Below are 27803 nucleotides of genomic sequence, written 5' to 3'. Positions count from 1 at the left end.
CTGGGACAGAGGAAGACTGCCTGGGCCACAGCCCCCACAAGACCCCTCCATATGGAGGTGAGCAGAGGCTTTGCGGAGATGCTGTGTGACACACACCTAGAGGACATCCTGACCCTGTGGCATTTTGTTGGAGTTTTCTGATTTCTCTGGTCGTCCTGTGAGTGCCCTCTAACAACCAGGACAATGGGGGACAGTGGTCATCCTATGTCACCAAAAGAGAAACTGAGGCTTAAGAGGGTCTGAGACACCAGATACTTTGGGGGCAGAGGCCAGATCTAAAAGGCTCTTCTGAAACTATCCTTTGGAGAACTGAGGTCCCCAAATAAAGGCCACGGGCGGCAGAGGTGACACAGTATTCCACACCAGGGTCCATACCCCAGATTTGAGCAGCATTTTTACTTCCACGTCTGAACTCCCTGGGTCCTCACAACAGCCCTGTGAGGTAGGTAGGGCAGGAAGGTTTCAGAGATCCCCATTTACAGCTGAGGATGCTGAGGCACAGAGAGGTGAAATGACTGGCCCAAGGTCACACAGCCAGCAGTGTAAAGGGCCTAAAACCCACACTCCTTTGGCCCTCTGGAGGTTCCCACACCCACTTTTCCATTCCCTCTCTGTCACCTGCCCTCTCTGAACTCTCCTGGGTTTACAGGGGCCTTCAAAGCAGGCTGGCAGCTAGGATGTTTCAGGAACAGTCATTGGGGTGGGCCTGGTCAACTCCAGGTAGGCACTGACCCTGCAGGGCATGAGGCCAGCTCTCCCCTCCCCCCACCTCCCCATTGGACAGAGGGCCCAGGAGGTTCCAGAGCAAGGGTGGAGCTAGGCATGGTCCATGAATGAACATGAGTAAGCTGGTATATGCATGTGTGTGTGTCCTACGCTAAAGGTGAAGCCCCCCCACGCACCCAAGTCTCGGAGGCAGTGTCTCAAGTGCCCACACCTGTTCATCCCTTCCCCCACAGGGCCCAGTGCGCTTCCTCAGGAGCACAGAAAGCCAGACATCTGCCTCTGGTACCAAGCTGCTTCAGTGGACAAGGTCCCATCAGGCATTCAGACCTCATCACGCAGACACAGGGCCTCCACAGCTTGGCTGGGACCCTGTGACACACCCCCGATGACAAACAGCCGGGGCCCAGCCTGCAGACTAGAACAGGAGCAACGGGCTGTGGGCATGGTAGGCAGTGCCTCCCAGCGCCGCCGTGCCAGGCTGAAGCCCTCCACAGAGCCCAGAGGGCATGGCTGGTTTCCTGCAGGAAGGAGACAGAGGTTGTAGCTCACAGGCTGCAGGGGCACTAGCTCTTTTGCTCCCTGAGCCCAGAGTGTGGCCCAGCAGGCATCACCCCAGGATGGACCATCAGGGCCTTGCTACTCATTGCCTCATTCATCATTCATTTGTTCATATATCCATTCCTAGTTCTGTTTGTCCATTCATTCAGTGATCATTTGTCCTGTTTCTGTCTCCTAGGGCCCTGCTGGTACAAATCCCTGAGTCAGGTGCGAGGACACCCCCAGATGGCATGAGGACATGCCCATGCAGACCACACCCTGCTTGCTTCACAGAATGGGAAAGGGAAGCTCACAGAGCCCTAGCCCCAGAGCACCTAGAGCAGGGTAGGGCACGGTGCTCATGCTGGAGGCCAGTCCTTTCTGTCTTGGGCTCCCCTCCCACCCCTAGCCCTGAAGACTCACCAAGGCCCCCGACAGCCACGATGTGGCCCCCAAGGGAGCCAACCACAAAGTCAGCCCTCTTATCCCTCATGCGCAGGCCACGGGGCAGCTTGGTCCAGGACCCTGCAGGAGACGGAAGGTCAGATCTGGCCCTTGACATTGTGCCTCTCCATCCCATGGAGAACGGAAGGACAGCCCAGGACAGTCACTGCTCACCATGCTCCAGGTCGAACATCTCCACAGTGTTGACAAAGTGTGGGCGGGAGTAGAAATTGTGAGGCCCAGGCTGCTGCAGGCCACCCAAGCTAAAGAAGCTGCCTTCGGCCATGGCGCAGCCAGCAAACGCCCGGCGGCTGGGGAGGCTTGGGTGCCGGGTCCAGGTGCGAGCCTCCAGATCAAAGGCCTCAAAAGCAGTCACTGGGAGCTTGCCCTGGCGGCCCCCTGCCAATGGAATTGAGGTACCTGGGAGGAAGCCTGGGCCACCTGGCAGCCTCCTCCTCCACCAGGTTGCTGAGCCTTCACCGCCGCCCACTCCAGCCACCCATACCCAGCTATGTGCACAACACCAGAACATGGATCACCCACCCCTCAGATTCTCAGGCACTGGGGTTTTGTTTTCCCAGTTCCCGCAGGGCCACCAAAGGTCCGAGCCTCAGAGCAAGCCTGGCTCACCCCCAACAAAGCTTCTCTTGTTCCGCCATCCCAAACTAAGCCTGATCCTAGTTAACTCACAGGGATAGGTGCTTCTGGACTTCGAGTCCTTTTCCCACATCCCCTAGGCCCTTACCCAGGACATAGATCTTGTTCCCGTGCAGGAAAGTGGAGGCCCCGTAGCAAGGTGTGGGCATAGAAGGTAGCGAAAGCCAGCAGTCCCGGCGGGGCTCGTACACCCGAACCTGGGCCTGGGGGGCTGTGTCAGAGCCCATTCCCCCCAGAGCATACACCATACCATCTGCATAGAAAGGAGTGGTTCAGACAGTACCTTGGCCTCTCCAGGCACCCCACCCTGATAGCTGCCCTTGCCAGGTCAGGGGGTAGTGGGGGACCCACCCGTTTTTGGTACCCTCCCTACAAGTAGCAGAAACCCTCCTGCCTGCCTGGAGTGGGGGCAGGGAGAACTAGGATTCCTCCTCTGGCCAGGACCCCTCCAAGTGAAGAGCAGGAGGCAGCAGATCTAATTATAATCTGTCTCTGTCTCCCTGGAGACGCTATGGCAACCAACTCGGGCATCCAAGCAGAACCAGACCTGGTCAGACCTGGAGGCCACTGGATGGGGGGTCCCCCCCCACCCCCCCACCCCCAGGAAGGGGGTTGGAGGATGGTTTGAGCCAGGGGTGGAGGGCATATGCGGACCCACTCAGCATGGAGCTCAGACTGGGGAGGGACTCTGGGGATCAGCTCCGTGGCTGTGAGAGGGGCTTGGGCCTGCAAGATAGGGGTGTTGACCACAAGCCTTCTGCCCCTGAGCCCTGCCGGCACCTCTGTAGCCCACCTTTGCACTAGAGTAGGTTCTTGCCCTGTTACACCCTCAGGGTCAGCTGGAGGCATGTCAGGAGACCTTAAGAGACAGGCCAGTCAGCTGGGAGCTTCCCCACTGGGGACTTTCCATGGCAACTGTCCCCAGCCAGGTTGGCCTTTGTCCACCTCAGGCTCCCTGATGTGTGTGTGGGGAACAATCTAAGCACCTGTTGGGCTCCAAGCCAAGGTCCTGCTCTCCTCCCTTCCCCCACCCTATAACAACCACGAGTCACTGGGCCGCCCCTCCTTGTCTCTGAGAGGAGAGGAATGGATGGGCCAGGGAAGTGGTGGGTCCTCCCTTCATGCTAGGGGCCAGCCTGGGCTCTGCTTCCCACCTAGCAGCTGGACAAGGCAGTGAAGGCTTGGGCTAACCCAGCTCAGAGCTAGGGAGGGGAGGGTATAGGAGGCAAAGCCATGTCCAAGGCATCCAGGCAAAATTTACAGCTCTTGTCCAATCTCTGAGGGTAAGGGACCAAGTGAGAGAAGAATGAAGGGTGTTGGGGCACCTGAGGGACCTTCTTTGGGAGGCCACTCACCTCTCTCCACAGTCGCAATGCCCATGGCTGCCTGAGGGAGGGTGGCGCGACGCTCCCAGCGGCCCTCATCAGCCAGGAAGGCCTCCACAGCAGCGACAGGGCTCTGGCCCTCATCCACACCCCCCACCACTAGCACCTGCTTGCCCAGCACCACGGCAGCGGCGCCGGCCCGGGCAGTGGGCAGGGGTGCCAGTGCCAACCAGGTATGTGAGGCCATGTCCAGTGTCTCAGCAGTGTCCAGGGGCAGTCCAGCCTGGCCACAGCCCCCCAACACTAGCAGGTGTCCATCTTGGTATGCCACTGTGCCATACACCCGGCAGGTGGGCATGGGTGGGAGCACCTGCCAAGCAAAGGCCCGGCTACCTCCTGTGGCCATGGTGTTCATCTCCAGGGGCAGGCCATGCTATCTGCTCAGGCTGCAGGCCTCCCTGATGAAAGCCTCATCCTGACTCTAACAGGGGTACAGGGCACGTGTGACCAGTCCAGGGAACTTGCCTTCGCCTGAAGGAGAGAGGGGAAACAGAGGGTCAGGGCCACTGATGGGCTCTCAGGGTAGAGAGGAGCAGCCTATAGCTGAGGGCAGGGATAGCTCCAAATCACTGGTGGGAAAGGCAGGAGGAGGACTCGCCCCGGCTGGCCAGCACACCACTGTGGAGGCCCTCCTGGAGTGGGAAGGAGGGTGACTCCCAGCCAGCCAGCCAACTCCCCCTTCCCACGCCCTGCCCTCACCTAAGGGCTGCCTGGTCCTATCTAGGTCTAGACAAAAGGTAAGGTGACTGGGATAGGGCTCTCCACCCTCCCAGCTTTCCTTCCCCTCAACTGTTCTCACCCTGGTGCTCTGCATGAGTGGAGTCCTACTGTACCCTCCCAGTACTGGCTTCCATTGAGCCCTGGGTAGACATCAGCGTCTCCCACCCAATTACCAGGGACCAGACTCCAGTGCACACTTACAATCCCTCTGGGAGCCACTGGTTTATCTAGTCCCACCACCAAAAGGCCAAGATCAGGGCGTTTGGGACTAGAGGGGGAGGGGCTGGATGTCAGGGTCCCACATTTTCCCTTTGAGGTCTACCCTCACAGAGGTTTGCCCATGACAGGTCCACACAGGCCAGCCTCTTTGGTGTCCATAATGCGTGAGAAGGATTATTTGGGGATCCCATGAGCCCCAGACTGTAGGATCCCAGAGTCCAGGGATTTTCCAGCAGGAATGGGTAGCTAGACTTCTTGGTCCCCTCACAGCAAATCCCCAAGTTTCCCAGCCCATTCTTTCCGGCGGGGGCCACACTCCTGGGAGCCCTGGCGCGAGGACTTCCCAGCCCCAAACTTCCAGCTTGCGGGAGGGCAGGGGGCGGGTCCAGATGAGTAAGCTTGGGGTTCTACTCCCGGCGCCCCAAACTTCCCCTGAGCGCGGTTCCCGCGGGACTCACCGGCCAGGGCTCCCGGGCCGCCGGGGCGCGGGGTCCGCCGTTCCGGCTCCGCTGGTGCCGGCTCTGGCTGGGGCTGAGGCCGGGCGCCCGCGGGGCTCCAGCTCGGCTCTGGCGCGGGGCGGGGCTGGACGGGGTCCGCCCCTCTTCCCCCCTCCCAACTCGGGAAAACCTCCCCCCGTAACACTCGCTTTAACTCTGCACCTGCCATGGCTGGAGCACGGTGCGCCGACCCGTGGTCACATGCCAACGGCTGAACAGAGAGATGGACACAGGGACACCGGCCCTTCCCAGAATTGAGGGTCCCACCTTGGGCGGGGGGAGAAATGAAACAGCAGTGAGCAGCACGCACGTGTATGGTGGGGGGGCCGTTCTGAGCCGGACCCAGCTCGCGAGCGTCTGCGAACGGGGGCGGGGTGGGTTGAGCCAGCAGATCCCCGGGCTTTGGGTGCGGGTGCCCACCCACTGCTACTGAACTTGGAGGAGCCCAATCGCAGATTCGAGGCGGCGCCCCCTGGAGGCCACTTGGGGAGTGGCCTAGGCCTACGGTGGGTTGACGTCTGAATCGCCCTGCCCCAGGCACAGAGCAGGGCACAGAATAGGTCTATGGTAGAGACAGAGGCTAGCAGGGGTTGGGGAAGCAGACAGTGCTGTCCTCAGTACTGGCAGGCCTCTCCACAGGCCTGAGTGGGGAAGAATATTTGGGTTGTGGGGGGTGGTGTAGCTCTGAGCAGGGTGTAAGCTTGAAGAGTCAGAAGCCAGGAGACCTTCCAGGCAGGCCACTTTGGCCTTATTCTGTAGGGAGCGCCTCAGTCCTGGGCTATTCTGAAACCCGTCGTTTTGTGACTGTCCATCTTCAGGGCCCTGGCCCTGCCTCTAGCCACCTCTGGGGTCAAGCAAGAGCAAGATGGAGTGACAAAGGACTACCCACCTCAGACCCAGACCCTGACCCATCTTCCAAGCATTCAAGCGTATTGGCTAAGTCTGGGAACTAGCAGCCCATTCGTACAGGTCAATGGTTACCTGTAGAAGCGGTCCTGTGGTTGTGTGTGCTTGCTACTATCCTGTCCCTCTTTCGTGGAGAGTGTCTGTCTCACTTTCCCTAGAAGCATGGCTGAAGACAAAGTTGCAAGTGTATACAGTTAATGTGGGAGGTGAGGCCAGGAAGCACCAGCAGAGAGGAGTGGCAAGGAGAGGGGAGGCAGCCAATAAAGGGTGTATCATCAAGCAAGTTATCGCTGTGGGCAACTGGGACCAAATCCTGCTGGGGACTCTGGGAGCCAGTGTAGATCATGCACCTCACATTATCTACCCCCCACCCCCAGCAAGGGTTGCTGAGGTCCTCATTTGCAGATCTCCATCAGTCATGGGGTGACAGCTACTTGGGGGCATTAATTGCCTGGTCTGCCTGACTTCTGGCCTGCCCAGAGTGTGGGTAGAGTCTTGTCCATGACCACAGAAAGTCTTCAGCCACTTTCAGGGACTGGTAGTTGGAGTTGGAGAACCTGCCTGAAAATGGTGGTGCCAAAGTCAGTTACAGATCCTGGCTGGAAGGCTTCCATTCTCCCACTCCACTTTGCCCCTTTAGATAACTCCCAGTACACCCCAAGTCCCTCCCGTCTCTTCTTCCTCCCCTCCAGTCAAACCCTTGAAGCCATCTATTCTCATGGGTTCCACAACCTTGGTAGCTGCCACCTTATGTCTGCTGCCAGGGCTCCCCCCAAATTGTCCTTGCCACAGTCACCATGGAACACCATCTAGCTAAAACTTAGGGGTCTTTGTCTCAGCTGAAATGTTGCTGGCATCTTTAAAGTTTCAACCCTGTGACTTTGACTTCCTCCTGCTGCTCTCCTACCTCCCTCTGAGTTTTGTAGGCCTTGCTTCCTATTAATTCCCTAAGAAGTGGCTCCTCAAGATCTGGCCCTGGTTTTTCTCCTTGGCATACAGACTCCCATCGGGGGTGGCCCCTCACTCGCATCTACAGCCCCACCAGATCCCTCTGCCCAGGTGAAGAGGGGCCCAGGGTCCATCACTCAGTGCTATAAAAGATGCCAAATGGTGAGCAAGGGTTGGATTTTGGGATGGCCCTATTGTCTCTCCCAAACTCTTCCCTAGGTGGATCCCAGTTACACCTATAGGGTCACATCTGCCAAAGTCCAGTTCAAGTCAGACTTTTCTCTGATGAATGCTCCCAGAGAGTTCCATCTGGGACATATCGGGCACCAAGAGGCAGAAGGATCAGCCTCCCCTTGGAGCTAGGTACCTCATGACCCTCACCTCTAACCCTTATTATCCCCTCTGGTTCTAATGTCTAGAAGGGACACCATCTTGGGATAGACTTACTCCACCCCTGCCCAGTCCTCCATTTCCCACTGACCTCTGGGCTGGACATCACCAGAGAGGGGTCCCTTTTCTAGGACACAACTAGGATTCTGCTATACCTGGAGGATGTGCTCTGCTCCTTTAAGGAAATGGCTTCTGTTTATAAAATCTGGGCCCCAAATGCACACAGGGGGCCAACACTGCTGGCTTTTAAGAAGCTGTGGAATGTAACTGGGGCAAAAGGTGAAGCTGGATTGGTCCTAAGAGTAAACAACTAATCCTCAACCATTGATGGGGTAGAGACAGGACTCACCCACAGCTGAGGACTGGGAACACTAAGATGGGACTTCTGAGTGCACCCCCTGAGACCTTGGCCCTTAGGACCCCACCCTTCCCTTCTCTCTACCAGGACGAAGGGCTAGAAACACTGACCCCCAATGAGCAGGAGAGTTTGCATTTCCTGCTGGACACCTTGGCTACACTTCAAGGCACTGAAGGCCCCACCATTATTGCCTCAGGGGCACCAGATGAGGCCTAGGCTAGGGTGAGTATTTCTCTTTAGGGGTGTCAAGACCCCTCTGTATGGGCAGGGAAATGTATAGCAGCCTTAGGATCCTGGAATAAGATGGGGAGATAGGAGTGCTATTAACCAGTCCCCAAACGAAGCATCCAGCACCCTCTTGCGTACACTGGCATGCTGGGACCCTCAGATTGTATGTGCCCAGCTGTGGGCTTGTGTGTAGCACAAGTGTGCACACCAGCCTTTCATGACACTTGCGGTGGGTTCCATTCTCAGGAAGAGAGGAGGGCCTACTGCCCATAGAGGAGGTACCAGTGCTACCGAACGAAGAGGCTCCCTGAAACACTCCCAGGCATGGGGCACTCCTCTTTTGCTCTCTGCCCAGGCGCCTGAGACCAAAGCAGGCCTTGTGAGTGCCCGCGGGAGATTCAGACGGTTAAGGATAGCTTAGATCTTGCCAGGAGTCCCTCCCACATGTTGCTGCAGCACCAGTCCCCTCAAAGAGGATGGGAGTCAGGCCCATAATCCAGTCCTGGATGGGCTCCAGTGCAGTCCTGCCGGGGGCCACGTCCAAGAGCGCCTCTGCTCCTCAGACTCCTGCATAAGCCCGGATGAGTTTAGAACGGTCCCCGCTGCTACTTCCTCCAGGAAGCCCTCCCAGGTACCCACCTATCCTGCCCCCCAACTTTGGGGGAAACGGGGTCTAGGGGGTCAAGGGTCACTAGGGCGGGCCAGGTCCCGGAAGCGGAAGCGCAGCGCACTTCCGGTGCGCAGCGGGCGGCCATGTTGGAGCAGCGGAGGCGGCGCAGAGGTGCGTCCTGGGTCCCCGCGGCGGCGCCGGTAGGTTGGGGCCATGGGCCTAGCCGCGCCGCGGAGGGGCTGTCCGCGAGACGTTAGGGCGGACGGGCCGGGCAACCGGCCTAGCCGAGACCCTCAACCCACCCCCAACCCATGCCCAACGACCCCACCCTGGGGCTGCGCGGCCCGTCGGGCTGATCCGGACGCCCTGTGCATCTTGCTCCCTCTTGAGACCCGCCCCACTCCTAACCGCGGTTCGGGCCGCAGGGACTTGGATTCCCATCCCTGAATACCCTGCCTGGGGTCCGCTTGGATGGGGCCTCTCCCGTCCCCCATCATCAACTTTCCCTGCCGGTTCCTGGGGCACATAATGAAGGGAATTGGGGGGCCGGGCTGCAGCCGGTTTCCAGAGCTTCATGGAAAGCTCAGAAGACCCTTCTGAAGGGTTCATACCGACTTGGGCAAAAGAGCACCCCGTTCTTCCCTAGTATCCGTGCCGGTATCTGAACCCTTACCTGTTCTACAGTTCAAAGCCCGGGGAACTACACCCCCTGGGAAAAGAAAAATAAAATAACTAAAGCCACGTGCAAGAATTGTGCTTGGAGAATGGCCTCTGGAGAGGGAAAGTGCCTGAGACACCTGAGGATCTGAGGATGTTTCCAAACAAAGAGCCCCAGGGCACTCCCTTTAGGGGATTCTGAAAACTATCTGCTCCATTAGGATACTAGGCAGTAGCTGCACAGACGCTCCCCTGGCCTCAGGGACTGCCTGATCCCAGCTGATCTTTTAATGCTTCCAGTGTAGATGAGGAGCTGCCTCTGGGCCCTCATTGCTGGGCGGGGCATTAGATATTAGACATGAGCCACAGCCTACAGCTTCTTCAGAGAAGCCTGGGACAACTTGGGTGTTTCCAGACAGCTCCATCTGGGCTGTACCAAGGTTGGCCCTCCAAGCCCTGGTTAGAACAGCTCACATTTCTACTGTCCACCTTACTGACTATCCTTGAAGCCCTTTGATCTCATTATTAGATCTTGGGCTCTTGATGTGGCTTCCTGGCCCCAAAGCTGCCTGATTGTCTAGAGCTGTGTCATTACTACCTACTACTCATCATCTTTTAAGGTTCTGTTGAAGGAGAGTCTGGTTAGTCTCCATGACTCTAGAGCTAGGAATTGAACCTCCAGATGGTCTATCTGGGAACTCTGAAAGCAGAACTTCTGGCGGTCAGGGAGATTCACCCATGGGCACCTGAATAGCAGCATCTTTAGGAACAGGGATAGGCATGGATATTGGGTGTAAGTCTGGACCCTTCAGCCAGCATTCAAGGAGCATTTAAGGTTTGTGTTACTCTACTTTCACCTGTTTTTTCCAACTAGATCTTTCAGCCCTGACCACAGACTCCAGTCACATCAAGTGTGTCTTTCTCACTTCGGAGTCTTTGCATAGGCTGTTCCCCTTTTCCATTTCCATCTGATCCTTTCCTGTTACCACTCAAGTCCCTGCTAGGTGTTGCCTCTCCCAAGAATTCTTTCCTGACTCATGGCAAGCGAAGCTGGGTGCCAGTGTGCACTCCCAAGAACCTTGATGGTATTTCTTGCCTTCTGTATAGGACCCCTTGAGGACAGAGATATTCACTTGTGTTCCCAGGGTTGAGTCTAATACTAGATTTCTGGTCTCAGAGAATACAGAATCGAATTAAAATGACCTAGCCAAGCCCAGATCTTTCCAGGGACATGACAACAGGTTGGATGACTCCGATGAGCTTGTGGGCCTATATCCTGGAGAAGCTGCCTTTGCTCCGCATGGGTCCTCTCCCCAACCTCTACCCCACCACCATGGTAGGTCAGAACAGCGTTTTGCCTCAAGGAGTAGCTTGCTCTGGTCAGGCCTCTCTGTCAGTGGATGTTACGGAGCGTGCAAGACCTGTCTACCTGCCCTGACCCCTTTCTCAATGCCATTCTTATTGACTCTTTTCCTCTTGCCTTGGAGGTGCCAAGCGCTGGTTTGCGGCTGCCCAGGCAGATCTGCAGTACCTAATGCCATGAGCGTGGTGGTGCAGCATGTGGAGGAGAAGGCTGTACACTCTTGGTCGCGGATTTCCACGGCAGGGAAGAAGGCCCTGGAGGAGGCGCTACTTGTCTTTAACCCCATGAGCCAGGATCTCAGTGCCACAGAGGCCCAGCTTGTGGCCTTTCTGCAGGGCCTACGGGATGATGGTTTCCAGCCTACCATCCTGCGCAGTGGTGATGTCTATGGCTATAGTTCATGCACAGCCAAACCCCCAAGCCAGACGAAGCTGCAAGCTCGTGCCCCCACCCCAGCTACTACATCACCTCCAGCTAGTGCTCCCCGAACTGCTATGCGGCTGCCTGCAGGCCGGGCCACGCTGCTTCCCATGCCACTGTCTGGCAGGCTGGCCAAAGCATCCACACCAGCCCTTGCCAAGCATGCTACCACCAACTTGCTACTGAGCTCCCTGAAGCAGTCAAGTGCCAGCCGTGCCCGGGGTACGGCAATGGGCTTCCCCGCCCACCTCTACCCAGGTGTCTACCCTGCCATGCGGCTCTCCGTTGTCCTTGAGGCGCTGGTCCCACTCAAGACTCCCATGCCCTGTTTGGGTACCAAGCACAAGACACAGTCCCTGCAACTCTCCCTTGCGGACTCTTCCCTGAAGCTGCGGAAAGGTTCAGCGAAGGGGCTGGGGAACCCCCAGCCCAAAGTTCCCAGAAAAGCCACAAGCAAGGGTCCTAAGTGTCTGATTCGCAGAGGCCCCAGGGCTGGACCCCAAGAAAGCACTGGGCCTCAGAGAAAGACCTGTAAAACTACTGGATCCCTCAGTGGCTCACGAATGAAAGGTGTCTCTGCCTTGAGCATTAAAATAGCCCAGGCCAAGGCAGCTAAAACACTAGCCAAAGTGGCTTGTGCACAGGCCAAGGTGGCAAAGGCCCGGGAAAAAGCTAAGGCAGCTCGTGCCAGGGCCAAGGCCAAGGCAGCACAGATCAAGGCCAAGGCCAAGGCCAAGGCATTGCGGGCCAAGGCCAAGGCCAAGGCAGTGCAGGCTAGGGCCAAGGCCAAAGCCAAGGCATTGCGGGCCAAGGCCAAGGCCAAGGCAATGCAGGCCAAGGCCAAGGCCAAAGCAATGTGGGCCAAAGTGGCTCGGACCCAGCCCAGGGGCAGGGGCAGGCCGAAAGGGTCTGTTCAGGCCAGGACTGCAAGGCAAGGCCAGAAAAGCCACCCTGAGACTGTGGGGCAGAAGAGGAAAAGGGCTGAAGAGGCTAAAGATGTTCCCCAGAAGAGATCACGACTTGGGCCCCGTTCCCCTAAGGCATGTCTAGGTTCTGGAACAGCAAAGCTACTGAAATTCCAGGCCATCAAGGTGGACAGGCGGTTCTCAGATGATGAGGTGCGGCTGCAGGCTCAACGTATCCTCCATGTGAACCTATCCCCTGTAATACGGCTGCAGCCGTTGCTGCCATACTCAGTACCCTGATTCCCTCACATAGCAATGTTTCGGGAAACTGAGCCCAACTGTCTGTGTTGTCAGTGGCACAGTGTGCAATGCCCATGGACTCTGGGTGCCTCTCCAGGGCCCTGGCAGCCACCAGCCTCCTTTCAAAGACTGGAGGATGTGGGGTTGAGGGGGGAGGTGGGTGGGGGGGGGGGTGTTTCTCATGGCGCAATGCACTGTGACTTGTTACTCTTCAACTTGTATGTTCACTGTTTCATCTATCACGTTTTATACCTTTCCATCTTCCAGTCTCCTTGCCTACTGTCCATGGTCTCCGTGTGTGTGTGTGGCTGCGATAAGCCAGCATGAGCATATAGGAACAGGGCTGCGAGAGAGAGTGCTGGTAGCCTAGGGCAGGCCGTCAATATGAGTGATGGGAAGTCTGGGAAGGGATGGGCTTCCAGGCCCCTCTGGATGTCCTGCCCTCTCTAGATGTGTAAGAGGCAGCTCCTGGGGCAGGGGCAGAGCCACTTAGGTGGGACACCTCCCCTTTGGGCTGCCCTGGTTTATTATTCAGATAGGACAATAAGTGGCTGTGGGGAACCTTGCACCCTGCAGGTTTGTAGGCCAGGGAAGGGGGTTTTGTGATACTGCTCCCCAGGGGCGATGCAGACACCCTGGCCTTGTCTTCCAGTCTGCTTTGGCTGAAGCCTTGGGACTTTGCCTGGGCCCGTCTGCCCTGAAGTGGCTGACATACTTTTGCCTCTCCTCCCTCCTTCCAAAAGAGAGTGACTAGCCTTGACTTTTCCAATTAACAAGGAGTTGGGTAGAGTCAGAGTTGAGAGCCCTGGGTTGTAGGGCACAGAATCTGCCCTCACTTGACTTAGAAATTTTTTCCTTGGGTGGGTGGGATACTGTGGCAGTTGAGCCAGGAGCCTCTCCAGGTTGTATCCATCAACAGTGCTTTCTGCTTGGGTTCCATGTGCTCCATTTGTTCCCAAGTCCAACCTCATGCCTCCTATCAGGGGCCTGTACATTTCAGGTATTATCAGTTCTTCCTGCTTCAGAGAGGGGGCTGGGCTTTGAGCCCTGAACAAAACTAGCTCCCTGCCCATCTGCCAGTCTTTTGCTGGCTGCCCAGCCTGAAAGGCAGTGGCTGGAGCTGGCAGGGAGGGGGACACATTCCCCAGAAGCCCATGGAGATGCACAGCCTTTCAGGACTAGGGGTGGGAACCTCATTTGAATGAGAATCAGATCTTTTCTGTCTCTGTGGGTTAGTCTGAACTCTGGCCCCACTAGCCCTGGTTGCTGCAGACGGAGAACCTGCAGAGAAGCTCTTGAGTGCTTCTTGGTGTCCCCTCCCACCTTTCTGCATCTGGTGGCCGTTACTAATATCCTTCCTCTGGGTGGGGATTCCCTTGGTTTTTCTGGCTCTGGGGACCCCCTTGCTCCCAGCTGCATGGTGGTCCCACAGCACTGCATGCATATTGCCTCTGACAACCCTGCTTCCATCTGCCTTGTGAGTATGGGGAATGACCTGAGGGCTACACTCAGCTCCTCAAGGGTGGCCCAGCTTGGGACCCACCCTGCATCCTCTCTCGCAGGCCTGATCCCAGCTCCCACCGCACTGGACCCCCAGCTAGGCTAGGCCCCCTCCTTTCAGTTCTGTTGATGCTGCTGCTTTTGCCACCATTAATGGGTGAGAAGTTAGCTGTTTTCCCGAGAGCTGTTCAGAGGGCAAGAAGTCTCCAAGCCTCCTGATGGGGTGGGGTGAGGTTAGAGGGGGTCCCCTAGGATCTCTACTCAGACCCTATCCTTCCCAGTCCAGGCTCACAGAACAATTGCCCAGGAGATGCCAGACACACTTTTCCCACCCGGCTGCTCATTTGGCAGCTGCTACCCACCCATCGGCCACCTGCTTATTGGCCGTGCCCAGAATCTTCATGCCTCGTCCACCTGTGGACTCCACAGCCCTGAGCCCTACTGCACTGTCAGTCACTTCCAGGTGGGGGAGGGGGAGGCCTTTAACTGTGGTGTTTCTGGGTTCTCCTGGGCCCTGTGGGAATTCACGTCATTGCTGGGGGCTATAGGAGAGGTCTGTGCTGTTAAGTTTTTTTTTTTTTTGGGGGGGGGGGGTGCAATCGTGCACCTCCTGCCTAGTCTGTCTCCTTGGGCACTGCTAGGATGCTGAAGATTGCTTCTTTTGTGACTCTTGGGACCGTGGTGGCCATGGCATTGAGAATGTGATCTCCCCAAGTGGACCCACTGGCAGCAAGACCTGGTGGCGAGCTGAGAGTGGTGAGGGTGCTGGTGTACCTTTGTGTGTGGGTTTGGGGTCTGAGGTCAGGGGCTGGTCACTGGCCAGCCCTTGTGGTTACAGGTGTTGAGAACGTCACCATCCAGCTAGACCTAGAGAGTGCCTTCTACTTTACCCACCTCGTCATGACTTTCAAGGTGACCCAGCCTGAAAGCTTGCTGTGCACCTCCTGTCCCGGTGGCCACCAGAGATGCTTACCCCTGGTAACCCAAGGACCCCTCCCCCACCCCAGACGTTCTTGCCCAGCAGCTCTGAACCTCGAGCGGTCAGTGGACCATGGCTGCTCCTGGCACGTGTACCAATACTTTGCCCACAACTGCTCACGCCTCTTTCCTGGGATCCCTCTTGCCCCTGGCCACAGAGTCGGTGACCTCGTCTCTGATCAGCATTACTCAGACATTGAGCCTCCCACTGAGGACAAGGTCAGGCCCAGAGGAAGGGGGTTTGGGCCCTGGAGTGAAGCCAGAGGCTCAGGCTTGCTTCTTCCTCAGGTGATTTTCAAAGTTCTGGACCCAGCCATCCTGGTGGAGAACCCAAATGACCCCAAGATTCAGGGTAACTCTCCCAGCCAGTCCTGGAGTCCCTGTGTATCAGAGCAGCCAAAAACTGGGGGGAGGCGAGGTCCTGCCTGGGTGTGTGCCACAGTGAGGCAGGGTGTTAGGTAAGCAGCTTGGTCCCCAGCCTTGTTCCCCGGCCCTGCTGCATCATAGTGCTCTGTTGGGGGTCCCTGTTAAGGGCCTCACTCCTGTCCCAGCACTGTTCCCCATACCAGTGCCCATTGTGTGGGGACTGGCATGGGTAGGAATTTCCGCCATCTGCCCTGTCACTGAATTCATGTGTGGGTCCCCATTGTGGTCCCTATCACCGCTGTCTGCACCAGTCCCCAAAACCGGCCCCCACATCTCTGCTCCTATCACTATGTCTCATAACTCTCCACTTCGGGAGCCTCCATCACTGCCCCTATCATGTCCCCCACCCCCACCCCCCCACCCCCACCCCCACCCCCATGCCCGTGATTGCCCTCCCTCTCCATCATCCTGGCCTTAATTGGCACCCTATATCCCTGCAGCTGCCTCTAGGTGGCACCAGGGTGTCTTGGGGTGACATTGTAAATCAGAATTCTTGTTAAATAAAGGACAAAAGAGACACAATCATCATCCTACAAGGTGTCCCAGAGCCAGGCCAGGCGAGTACGCAGCAGGAGGACAAACCCCAAACTAGCTTTTTCTCTACACTCTCCACCCACCTTGACTGTGGTTATTACCAACTACCCATCCCGAACTTCCATGCTAGGTCCCCACTCCTTTGATCAGGAGAAAGAGGAAGCCTTCCAAAGGAGAGAGAGAAGGTAGCCTTGGCCAGGTCGCTAGACTTAAGCTGTGGAGCGGAAAGAGGAGCCACAGACCTACCTCTCTGTCCATGTGCACGTTTAACACGCACCCCGCTCTGTGTCAGCCTCTTCCGAGCCACTTTCGGTGGGGAGCAGATAGACAAGGTCACCATCTTCTTGACGCTGACATAAAAGTGAGAAAGATGGTGGATAAACAAGCAAACCAATGCCCTATGTGGTTTGGATGATGGGCCGGGGATGGAATCTTTTACCGCATTGGGGAAGCAGGTTTCAGATGTCTAGAGATGCCAGAATGGGGCATCCAGGAGGCAGTGGGGTGTGCATGCCTCAGCTCGGGAAGGATACCAGGGCTGGAGCAGTGCAGAGATGGAATTACCACCATTAGGCTGTGGTCATCCTCAAATGGTATTCCCAGGGGAACGGGGACAGGGAAGTCCCACAGTAGGGGTGCTGGGGGAGCTGGCTGCAATGATACAGAGAGGAGAGAGACAGCCCCCCATTCCTTGCCCAAATTCCAGCCATAGCAGAATGACAAGCAGAGCACCTGAGGCCTCACAATCTGTCTCTAGTGCTCCTGCATGTGACTAACCTCCGTGTGAACTTCTCCGAACTGCACAACCTGGGTGACAGGCCCCTGGGAGGCCTCAAGGGACACCCCTTCTACTACTATGCCCTCTATGAGCTTGTGGCCAGAGGCAGCTGCCTGTGCCATGGCCACGCCTCTTGAGTGCAGACCTGCGCCTGGGGCGCCAGCCAATGTGGAAGGCATGGTGAGCGCCGGAGGAGGGGCATCTGCGGCTGGTGGGGTAGGCAAGCTTGCTGGGGGACTGGGGCAGACTCGCCTTGCCCTCCTTTCTGCCAGGTGCGTGGCCTTTGCGTCTGCCGCCATCACACAGCAGGTGCCCACTGTGAGCGCTGCGGGGACCTGCACCAGGACCACCCATGGCACCCAGCAGAGCTTGGGCACCCCCATGCCTGCCGGAGTAGGTACCACACCCTACCCGTCTTGGCCACACTGGCCAAGGGGGAACCTGACTCTACATCCTCCTTCCTTGTTCTGCCCCAGAGTGCCAGTGCCACGGGCACACCCACAGCTGTCACTTTGACATGGCCCTCTACCTGGCTTCTGGCAACATGAACAAAGGTATGTGTGATGCGTGTCAACACAACACAGCTGGGCGCCGCTGTGAGCTCTGCTGGCCCTTCTTCCACCGAGACCCCCAGGAAGATCCCCGTTACCCTCACTCCTGCAAACATGAGCCTCCAACCCCAACTCACCTCACCGACCCTTCCCCTCCATGGTGACCTCTGACCTAACTCTGTCCTCACTCTGACTCCTGACCCAGCCTGTGACTGTGACCCTGTGGGTGCCCTGGAAAGGGGATTGTGTGATGCCCACACAGATGAGACCCACGGCCTCCTCTCTGGGCAGTGTCGCTGCAAAGTAAACATCTGGGGCCAACGCTGTGACTCCTGCCGGCCGGGTCACTATGGCCTGAGCCTTACCCACTCAGAAGGCTGCCAGCGTGAGTGACCCTAAGAGTGGACCCCACCCCCATGTCCTTGCTCTGCCCTAATAACAACACATGCACCCGCACACCCCTGCAGCGGTCCCATTAGCATCCTGAGAGCCTTGCACCTCAGCCTGCAGGTGCGGCCCCAGGGGCCGAGTCCCTGGCATTCATGCCTGTGATCTGTCCAGCGGTGCTTGTCACTGCAAACGCTTTGTCTCTGGACAGGACTGCAGCCATTGTCTGGTGAGTCTTGACCGACCTTTTGATTTGACCTTGATCTTGGGCACTGAGCTTCTGGAAGCTGACAAGAATAAGACTAAATACAGCGTGACTGCAGACTGAGCCTTGCACATGGGGTGGTGCCACTTCCTGACCTGGTCACCTGGTCACCATCTGTATCTCTTTTGCACAGTGATGTTTCTCTGCCTCTCTCCTTCCCTTCCCCTCTTTCTAAAAATAAATAAATAAAATGTTAAGATATTAAGATAAAATATTAAGATTTTATTTATTTTTAGAGAGAGGGGAAGGGAAGGAGAAAGAGAGGGAGAGAAACATCCATCATCTGCCTCTTGCGCACCCCTAACTAGGTACCTGACCCACAGCCCAGGCATGTGTCCTGACTGGGAATCAAAGCAGCAATCTTTTTCGGTTTGCAATCCACTGAGCCACACCAGCCAGAGCTGTGTCCTCATCTTCTTTCTTTTTACCTCCCCTCCATGAAGCAGGAGTACACCGGGGTCCCCTCGCCCCTTCGCAGCCACAGGCAGAGGAGCATTCCAGCCCTCTCCTCAGCCCCCTTCCTCCTGCAACAGGCAGTTCTGTAAATGACCTCCCAGGCACCTAACCCTAACCCTCACCCTAACCCTAACCCTGTCCAGATCGAGCTGTCCTTCCTCCACCCTCCCTTGTCTCTTGCAGCCCGAGTTCTGGGGTCTGAGCAATGACTCTCTAGGCTGCAGGCCCTGTGACTGTGACTTTGGGGGTGCCTACAGCAACAGGTACAAGGCAGAGCCTGGGAGTGGGCTCAAGTGGCAAGAATTGGGTGTTGATTCTGTCCCCTCCCCACCCCCACACTCACCCAGGTGTTCTGCAGGGGAGGATGTATGTCTGTGCCACCCCCATCTCCACGGCCATCGCTTCCATGAACTCCAATCTCGGTACTTCTGCACTGCCCTTGACCAGGCCACTGCTGAAGCCAAGCTCGGCCAGAGCCTCCAGACAGCTGACCCTCAGCTGCCTGTGAATGTCCAGGAGGAGCAGGGGCAGGAGGAAATAAAGACTCAGACCTTGGGGTTTGGAGGAGGGAGGGAATATCCAGAGAGAGCTAGTTGGAAGAAGAGGCTGGGCAAGGTTAGTAAGGTGGGGCCATCAGCACGGTCAGAGGTTTGGTGTCTTAGTCCACATTCCCAGGATCATGTGGGAGAGGACAGGTCCAGAATGTTGGAGGACACTGATACCCCACTTGCCCCCAGGGAGCCCCCTGGCCTGCTCCTTCCCACTGTACACAAGCCTCAGGGAGCTCCCCTCACTGGCTCCAGACCCGACTTCAGAGACAGCGTGACCCTTGATGTGCCCTCCACCCTATCAGGTGAGCCTGCTACAGCCACCAGCCACTCACAGTGAGGCATCAGAGGAGCAGGGTAAAGTCACCAGTCACTAGGGCCTTAATAGGGACCCTGGCCCTGGGGATTTGAGTCTCTGGAGTCTCGGGGGAAGGAAACCTGAGTCCTGAGGGTTCTAGGTCCTGGAGTGGCCTGGGCCTGGGCGTCTATGTGTCATATCCAGGCCCCAGAGGAACCCGTGTCCCTGCATCTGGGAGCTGGCTTCACACTGCAGACTGGCTTAGACTTTGCACGTGTAGTCAGTGGGGCTGGCCTCTCTCTGCTGGCTCCCACAGTGCCTCGTGCCCTGGAGTATGCCATTGTCCTGCTATGAGACCCAGGTCAGTGGCATGGGTGCCAGGCAGGTGGATGGTGGTGCTGGGTGGTGGGTAGGGACAGTTCTATGACTGCTGACCCCTGACCCTAGGCATCTAAAGACTGACAGGCATTAGTCAGTGTTTGTGCCCAATCTCTGCCCAGCAAAACTCACTGTGCCCACCTGCTGCCCTCGGAGCACTCTTCCAGGCCACCTTGACCCATGCACACAGGTAGGCAGGACACTGTGATGCCCCTGATACCGAGACCCTATTGTGCTCCCAACACATTGGACACAACACCCAGCCAAGGTGGAAAATGTCCAGTATGGAACATCATCATGTCTAGAACAATCGAAACAGGTGCTTAATTTAAAATAGAGCAAGATTTAAGAAGCTGTTCTTTTTCCATTGGTCGTATGATGACATGTTGGACCCAATCACTAAAAACAGAAATGGGTCACTACTGGGACCACTTGATCCTGACCTCCTTATCCCACCCTTTATGCTCTCCCCACTCCCTACAGAGCTGTGGTTCTATCCATACCTTTCTGCTTTGAACCGGGAGCACATTACTCCGTGACCCTGCGCCTGTGGCGGACCAAAGCGGGCCGGAGGCCTGAGGGAGGCATCATCTTTCCGGGTTCGGTGAGATTCTAGGGGCTCCACCCCACCTCTGGGGGAGGCACAAGGTACAGCAGACAATCTGGGCTGAGGGACGGGGTCACGGAGGCCTGGAACTGCACCTAAAGGACTGAGGCAGGTGGAGAGTGTAGGAAGGAGGATCAGGTGGGGAAATCACATTCTGAGGACAGGAGGTGAGAACAGGCAGGCACCAGACGTCACTGGAACTTGCGGACCAGCAGAGGGATAGTGGGGAACCATGAAAGGACTCGAGCAGAAAAGAGATGTGGGGTAAATGGACTGTCGGGGACTGACGGGGCCCTGCTGCAAAAATTCTGAGTGGAGGGGGGCTTGACCCAGACTATATTGGGGCTACTGGAGAGGAAGGAGAAACTGGAAAGGGGCCGGAAGGGCTATGAGGGCCTGTGCAAGGAAGGGCAGTGGGTAGTGGATGTTAGTGCACAGGGCTGTGTTGGTGTCTGCTGCCTGCTGCCCTCCACCCTCCTGCCAGGTTGCACTCCTTCCAAGGGTGAAGGAGCTGCCTGGGCTGAGACCTGTGGACCCTGAGGCCACAGGGCGCTTGCAGGAGCTCCGCAAGGCAGGCTGCATGGAGGCAGTGAGGACGGGCCTGCCCGGCGCCATGCCCGAGGCCTGTGCCCACCTCCTCTGCAGCATCTCGGCCCTGCTTCATGGGGGTGACCTCCACAAGTGTGTGTCTGTGGCTAGACGGGGCTGCAGGAGAGGGGTCAGAGGAGGCACCATGAGATTCATCTGATCTTGCCCTTTCTCTTGCCAGCATGTGAGTGCCACCCCCAGGGTTTGCTGAGTACTGAGTGCACCCTGATGGGTGGGCAGTGCCCCTGCCGCCCTAACATCATTGGTCATACCTGTGACCACTGTGTGCAGAACATGTGGCTTGGGTCCCACCGGCTGCAGTGGTGAGCTTTTGGGGCCAGTGGGTGTGAGGTCTGAGACCAGCCACCTCCTTTCTCTGCATGGTTTGATCGTCCTGTCATTCCCCACAGAGTGCCGCTGGCATTCCAAGGGTGCCACCAGTGCCATCTGTAACCCTGTGAGCGGGCAGTGCACATGCCGGGCGCCCCTTGCTCGTCATCGCTGTGACCGCTGCCTCCCCGACCAGTGGGGCTTCCCACACTGCCAGCCCTGTGTCTGCAATGGGCATGCTGAGCTGTGCCACCCACTTACAGGCGTCTGCCAGGCCTGCCACAGAGCCACGACAGGCCGGCACTGTGAGAGGTGAGTGCTGGGCCTGGAAGCGTTGGGTGGGAATTAGGATGCGTGGGCCAGGCCCCATTCCATGTGCTGTTTCCCCCAGGTGCTTGGATGGCTACTGCGGAGACCCCACCCTGGGCTCAGGCCAGCGGTGTTGGCCCTGCCTCTGTCCTGGGCCCCCTAGCTCTGGCCTCTATCATGGGACTTCCTGCCATATGGACAGTGCAAGTGGACGTGTCCTGTGCCTCTGTGCACCTGGCTATGCAGGTGAGGCATGGCTGGCAGTGACAAACCTGTGGCCCTTCTCATCTGTTCATGAGGCAAATCTTTGCCAGGGCCACCTGTATGTTAAGCTGCAAGCCAGGCACCTCTCCTCAAGGGGTTCCCATGGAAGGAGTGAGGGTCAAATGGGAGGAATTACAGACCTGGAGCTTGTAAGCCAGGAGGTGGGCCTTAATGTAACTATTGTGTCTTCGGCCCTCTGGGCTAAGCCATGGACTTTCTGGTTGGGTATGAGGGACCTGTAGTCCGCAAGGAACCTGAGACAACTACACGTACCCCAATCCCTCCAGGGCCCCACTGTGACCGCTGTTCCTCGGGCTACTTTGGGTGCCCTCGGCCAGGAGGGGACCCCAGAAGGAGTCTGTGCTGGCCCTGCCAATGTAACAACAACATTGACCCCCGGGACCCCACTGCCTGTGACCCCAACAGTGGGCACTGCCAGAGATGTCTGCACCACAGACATGGCCCTGGCTGCGCCCACTGCAGGCCTGGCTTCCACGGCAGTGCCTTGCGCCCAGGGGGCTGGCATGAGTGTGTGGTGGGGTGCGTGGAGGCATCCTAGGGTGGTAGGTGGGTTATCTTTCCTCTGTCCCTGCCACACCCTTCCTCTCCTCAGGCTGCAGCTGTGATCCCTGGGACACCATCCCTTCGAGGTGCCCATCTGGGGCTGAAGCCTGCTTCTGCAACCAGCTCAGCAGGCAGTGCCCATGCTGCCCCCACACACTAGGGCAGGACTGCAGCCTCTGTGTCCCCCTCTTCTGGAACCTAGGGGGACTTCAGGGGTGTGAGCCCTGCAGCTGCCATGCGCACCACTCTCTGCATCCAGCGTGTCACCCAGTGAGTGAACCTGTGTTGCATGTAGCACGTGGCTGTGGTCAGGTGTGAGTGGATGTGTGTGAGCTCATGACAGGGTGTAACTTATGGCTGGTGTGAGTGTTCACGGAACCACCAGCACTGAGGTACGTGTGGCTGCAAGCAGCTGTGTGAATCTATGTGCTTGTGTGATGTTAACGATGAGCTCGTGAACAGGCCCGGGGAGACCAGACATGAGCCTGCGTGTGCCTGACCCTATGTGCAGCCCTGCATTAGTGCGTGGGTCACCCTTGTGAGTGGGTCAAGAAGAATGAGCGTGGGTCGGGGGGAGCTGAGGGTGTGGAGGGCTGGGAAGGAAGCTGAGTGAGAGGCGGGCAAAGGGTTCAGGGGGAGAGCTGGTGCAGCAGAGAGGGATGGCCATGGGAAGCCCGTGTTCCCAGGAGGGTAGTGGTCAGCCATTGGTGACATGAGGCCTGAAGTGTGTCCTTGTGCCTTTAGGGAGGAGAGTGTGGCAGTTAGGTGAAGGAGGCAGGGGGTGAGGGTCTGGACACAGTGGGGAGTTCAATTCAGGACACAGAAGAGCAAAGGGCAGCAGGTCAGGAGTTGAGAACCCAGAGGGTCTGTGGGAGGCGAGGCTGGCCAAGGGGGTCGGGCCAGAGGAAGCAGGAAGGGAGACGCCCTCAGCCAAGGCAGGTGTAGGTGCTGCCTGCAGCAGGGGCAGGGCAGACGGGGAGACAGCGTGCTCGTGTGCTCTCAGCAGTGCAGATGCTGCCTCTGAGCAGTCAAATCCTCTCCCTCTTCCAGGGGAGGTTCTTCATTCCCGCTGACAGTCTGCACACTCTCCCCCCAGGTCACAGGTCAATGCCCCTGCTGGGCAGGATTTGGGGGCCACACGTGCTCCCAGTATCAGGATGGGTACTGGGGTGACCCAGAGCAGGAGTGCAGAGGTGAGAGGGGCACTCGCATGACCCGCCACCAGGGCCGAGGCTGCCCTGAAGGAGCCACTCCGTGTAGAGTAGCAGGGGACAGTGGGGTTTCCTGAGGGAGATTGCAGAATGTTTACTGCTGTTTGCTCTGAAACCTCAAGAAGTACTCACGATGACAGCTGTAGGGGAGCAGTGTTGGCAAAACCAGGTGTGGTAGGCACACCCGCAGAGAGGACACATTGGGTGGCTCTTCCCTGACCACCCTGCCAGGCCCGGACTGCAGCTGGCCCCTGACCGGGCTGCAGAGCCCCTGTGTCTCTGTGCTGTTTTCCTGCCCAAGGGCTGCCACACAGAGGGCTGCTCTGGCCAGGGTGATGGCAGTGCCGTGGCAATTCTGAACAGTGGCTTGGTCGAGGGCTGGTGTGCACCCTCACACTCTCACAGGGCCATTCTCCTCCTTTGGGCTTTTTCCTTCTCTTTGGGAGGCAAGGCAAAAGCGGGCACTGCCTGCACCCTGCCCAGACCCTTTCTCTCCTCTACAGCTTGTGCCTGCGACCCACAGGGCTCCATCTCACCCGGCTGTGACCTGTACACAGGTGCCTGCCTCTGCAGAGAGGACATCTTGGGGCCGAAGTGCCAGGCATGTGCCTGTGGCTCCAGAGGTGGCTTCCCACACTGCACGACCTGCCCTGCCTGTTTTACCTCCTGGGACCAACACCTGGTTTTGCTCCAGCTGCAGCTGGAAGCTGTGGCCCAGGAGGCAGCTGCCCTATACCAGGGGACTCCTGGCTGGGGTGTTAGGGACCAGGGTGGACGCCAGCAGGCCCTGGAGGCAGTCCTGCAGCAGGCACAGACGCTCCTGGAATCTCCTTCACCCACTGTGGGGATCCTGCAGCAACTTACAGAGTGGATAGCTGGACTCAGGCAAGGGGCCTGGGGTCCGCAGGGAAAAGGCCTCCAGCTAGCTTCCCAGGGTCAGGGGTTCAGAGGGCCCCAGATTGGCCTGTCTGAGTTCTGAGTTGGGTTTTCTTCAGTGAGGAATCATGGAGGAGAGACATCTCCAGCCATGCTGACACACCATCTCCCCACAGGAGGGCAATGACTGAACTGGCCCAGATGGGGTGGGCTCCAGGACAGGTTGTGGCAGAAAGCAAGTCACGGGTTAGGGGACAGTGTGAACGTCTGGAAGAATTATCCTGGGAGCTAGACTCTCTCAAGGGCTTGGCCTCACCCAAGAGGGCCATAGGAGTCCAAGGTGAGGCCAGAAGGGCAGGTAGGTGGACAGGCAAGTGAGGGCAGGGGCTAGGCTTGGTCAGGAGGAAGGGACCAGGTGCCATTGCTTACATGTATGGGGGACCTAGAGGCTGCCCCAGACAGTGAGCCCTAAGCCACCTCTCTATCCATCCCTCCCATCTTCTGCAGATGCTGAAGCCCAAGCCTCCTCGGTGGCCCTGCTTTCCTAGGAGGCCATGCTCAGAGCCCAGACTGTGGCCTCACTTGGAGGACCAGACAGCATCCTGGGTCAGGCCCGAGAGGCCCGGCGATGCACAGAGCAGCTTCTGTGGGGGACAGGCCAGCCTACAAGGATAGCTATGTGGAAGCTGAAACTAAAGGGGCTGGTGGACAGGGTCCAGATGCTGCACCCACAGTTTCTGAGGCTCCTGGTCAAAGCCGGAGTGGTGGGTGGAGATATGGATCACTGGGGGGTGGGGGTTGACAAGGCAAGGACTCTCTCCTAGGTGTAGACCTGGGTGTAGAGCAATAGAGGAATTAAGATGTGTATTCTGGATCCCCCATCTTGTTTGCAGGAATGCAGGGGCCGGGGCCCTGGGCTGGCCTGTGTTCCTGTACCCTCTGTTGTTCCCGCTTGCCCTGGGCCCCTGCCCACTGCCCAGTGGGCTCTGGTCATCTCCCGTAATGCCTCTTACAGCCCGGACATAGTGATCGCAGCCTTGGAGCAGCATCAGTAACTGGTACAGAGCTATAGGGGCCATGGACGGGAGCCATGGAGGGGACACAGAGTCACAGCTTGGCCATCAGGTTACAAGAGACATATTTCACATCTGACCTGCCCCTCCCAGCTGCAGGAGATCCAAGCCACAGCAAGCTCCACGGGAATCCAGGCTAGAGAGATGTGGCATCGAGCCAGGGGGCCCTGGGGTATGGCCTCCACAGCCCCTGTGCAAGCAACAGTGCATAAGATCCAGTGTTTCCTTTTGGGCACGAGTCTGCTTGTGTGTCTGTTCCCAGCTGAGGGCTGGCTGGTGGGCATTCAGGCCCCTGCTGTGACACTCCTCCCAGGATGAGGCCACTCAGAAGGCCTGACCAGGGCTCAGGTGGGGGATTAGTGTGCTGGTAGATGTGTGACAGCTGGCTGGGGATTGGGGAACTGATAGTGTGTGTCCGTTTCCACAGTGGAAGTAGCCCCGCCATAGCTGAGTACAGTCTACCTACCATGTAACAACTGGTTCACAAATTCCTGAAAATGTAATAATTGTCCCTTATAAGCCTCCAGCTACCATGTCATCATGTCAGAGGCAGAGTCAGTAAGATGTTAGGGTCAGGGGTCAGAGTTCACATCCAACATCCCTACCTCCACAGAGGAAGGTGCGGATGCTATGAGTGTGGAGCTGGTGGCGTGGCGTGGGCTGGCTGTGCCCCTCCCCCAGGGCAGGGCAGCTGGCATGGCCCTCCTGCTGGATCAGATCCAGAGTGCCCTCCCTTCCCCGGACGCTGGAGGCCAGGAGCTGCCCAAAGCTGGAGGTGTCCTTGATCAGGCACAGTAGACCAGGTGCAGGGCCAGGAGGCTAGAGGCAGAGGTCAGAGGGTGCAGAGGAAGGGATGCCTCCTGATCATCCGTACCTTTCAGGGAGGGCACAGCCAGGGCCCAGGACCAAGCTCTGGGTGTTCGGGTTGCTAGCTGAGGCAGGAACTGATGCAAGGGCTGCAGAGCAAGGGCTGCAGGCGTCAAAGCAGATACTCAGAGGCCTGGAGGCCAGTGTACAGGAGTTGACAGCCCACCGTACCCTCAGCTCCCTGCACCTCTTGTTCAGTGGGGCCGCTGTGGTCCCATTTTCCCCCCGAGTTCCTTGACCCACTGTGATACCATGATGCTACTCAACACCCTGACCATGTGAACACTTTACCTAGTTGCTGCCCTGCTGTGACCACCCTGTGATCCCCTAACCTTTGCCCCAGATGGCAGGGCACCTGGCCTGGATAACACTGGCAGTGGCTGTGACCCCTGGGCTTCTGTCCAGTGCAGCTGTGGCTCTCAGGAACCGCTTGGCCCTGAGTCAGCGGCAGGCCCAGCAGGCAGAAGAGCGTTCAGCACATGCCATGGGCTTGGCTGAGGGCCAGGCGAGGTGAGAAGGGGACCGTGGACACCGAGGTCTCAGGGACCCTCTGGAACAGTGTGAAGTGGGATGAAAGCCGGGCCTGGGCTATGCTGCGCCGAGGTAGGGTCTAAGCTCTACAACTCCCTGCTTTCCAGGAACCTTAGGCAGCAATGTGTTGGGTCTAGGTAGGGTGGGGTTTCAGGTCCGGTCCTGCTTCAGGAGTTTCAGGTGGCCCACTTAGGTGTGGCAGAGTTGCAGGAGAGCGGGTGCAGCAGACGCGAGCTGAGGCCCAAGAGCTGCGGAAGCAGGTGCAGAACAGCTGGAGCCGTCTGCAGGGTGTGTGGCCAGCCACCGTGGGGCGGGTGTGGTGGGGCTCAGGGACGGGAGGGAGGGTCAGAGTCAGGACAGGGCTGTGTGAGAGGACCGGGGCTGGGTCCAGGTCAGGTCCGCATTCATCCAGGGGTCAGGGCTGGAGTGAAAGGAGGTCAAATGTGGATTTGGGTTAGAGCTGATTTGGGGATGGGGTTAGAGTCAGGGTTGTGGCAGAGATGAGGACCAGAGTCAGAGACTAGGGCCAGCGGTCAGAGCCTGGCTCGGACAACTTATCTCCAGGGTTGGAGCGCCGCCTGGTGCAGAATGAGCAGACCTTGGGCAAGAGGGCGGCCACAATGTGGACCCTGGAGAAGCAGGCAGCAGAGCTGCTTGAGCACCTGCAGCTGTGGGCCAGTGCATGTGCCACCTGCTGACCGCTGTCTATGGATGCCACACAGAGGGGCTCCGAGATGGCCTGGGTGACTCAGCGACCCCAGAGTGACCCAGGAATCTCCTGACTTTGAGAGACCACAGACCCCACTGAGTGCCTGCAAACCCTGAATAACGCTCATGTGACCCTATGATGTCCTCCAGTTGCCCTCTAACCTTGAGAAACCAGAGAGATCATGTAAAATTCCCCGAGGCCATGTAGTATCCCAGACCCTGATAAGATCCTTATCTCTGAGAGATGTGAAATTCTGAGTCACCTTTAGTATCTCTGAGCCCCCTCAGGTTAACTACATGACCCCAAGGGTGACCAGAGACCCCTACTCCAGATAACTGGAGTAACTACCAGCGACCCTGAAAGTCCAGCAAATTAACTGACCTCCTGCCCAGACTCTCGTTGTAAAGCCTAGTGATTCCCCTGAAGAACCCCAGCCTTATTCCCTGGGCCCACGACTCCAGGTACTCTCCACCCAGCCCCTCAGAGCCAGCCTGACCTAGCCCTC

General features: G+C 57.7%; 3 protein-coding genes across 3 annotated transcripts; 2 read left to right on the top strand and 1 right to left on the bottom strand.

Annotated features, from left to right (window-relative positions):
* Nucleotides 1-376: 376 nt before the first annotated feature.
* KLHDC8B (kelch domain containing 8B) lies at nucleotides 377-5262 on the bottom strand. Its single transcript, XM_053929652.1, has 6 exons — nucleotides 5147-5262; nucleotides 3720-4220; nucleotides 2453-2617; nucleotides 1882-2106; nucleotides 1687-1788; nucleotides 377-1244 (listed from the first exon to the last, which is right to left on the bottom strand). The coding sequence occupies exons 2-6, from the start codon at nucleotides 4102-4104 to the stop codon at nucleotides 1048-1050; spliced, it is 1074 nt and encodes a 357-aa protein (XP_053785627.1). The 5' UTR covers nucleotides 4105-4220; nucleotides 5147-5262; the 3' UTR covers nucleotides 377-1047.
* A 3474-nt stretch (nucleotides 5263-8736) lies between these two features.
* On the top strand, nucleotides 8737-12436 carry CCDC71 (coiled-coil domain containing 71). Its single transcript, XM_024566031.4, has 2 exons — nucleotides 8737-8825; nucleotides 10770-12436. The coding sequence occupies exon 2, from the start codon at nucleotides 10822-10824 to the stop codon at nucleotides 12268-12270; it is 1449 nt and encodes a 482-aa protein (XP_024421799.2). The 5' UTR covers nucleotides 8737-8825; nucleotides 10770-10821; the 3' UTR covers nucleotides 12271-12436.
* Nucleotides 12437-12459: 23 nt separating this feature from the next.
* LOC112309774 (laminin subunit beta-2-like) lies at nucleotides 12460-27287 on the top strand. Its single transcript, XM_053929270.1, is given in 40 exon segments — nucleotides 12460-12488; nucleotides 14023-14233; nucleotides 14412-14526; nucleotides 14609-14698; nucleotides 14795-15036; nucleotides 16079-16368; nucleotides 16370-16465; nucleotides 16467-16620; nucleotides 16622-16666; nucleotides 16759-16879; nucleotides 16963-17151; nucleotides 17243-17422; nucleotides 17541-17653; nucleotides 18329-18408; nucleotides 18493-18649; nucleotides 18883-19029; nucleotides 19196-19338; nucleotides 19340-19352; nucleotides 19439-19523; nucleotides 19526-19559; nucleotides 19853-19973; nucleotides 20461-20653; nucleotides 20746-20854; nucleotides 20856-20887; nucleotides 20975-21206; nucleotides 21286-21449; nucleotides 21755-21997; nucleotides 22081-22301; nucleotides 23128-23224; nucleotides 23746-24127; nucleotides 24295-24458; nucleotides 24626-24882; nucleotides 25012-25176; nucleotides 25285-25423; nucleotides 25805-25994; nucleotides 26073-26111; nucleotides 26113-26218; nucleotides 26402-26571; nucleotides 26783-26877; nucleotides 27154-27287. Coding segments are annotated over 40 exon segments (5787 nt in total).
* Nucleotides 27288-27803: the final 516 nt, after the last annotated feature.

Source organism: Desmodus rotundus, chromosome 8, assembly GCF_022682495.2.
Source record: "Desmodus rotundus isolate HL8 chromosome 8, HLdesRot8A.1, whole genome shotgun sequence".
NCBI lineage: Eukaryota > Metazoa > Chordata > Mammalia > Chiroptera > Phyllostomidae > Desmodus > Desmodus rotundus.
The sequence above is the reverse complement of the archived record's forward strand: the minus strand, read 5'-3'. Positions and strand labels throughout refer to the sequence as shown.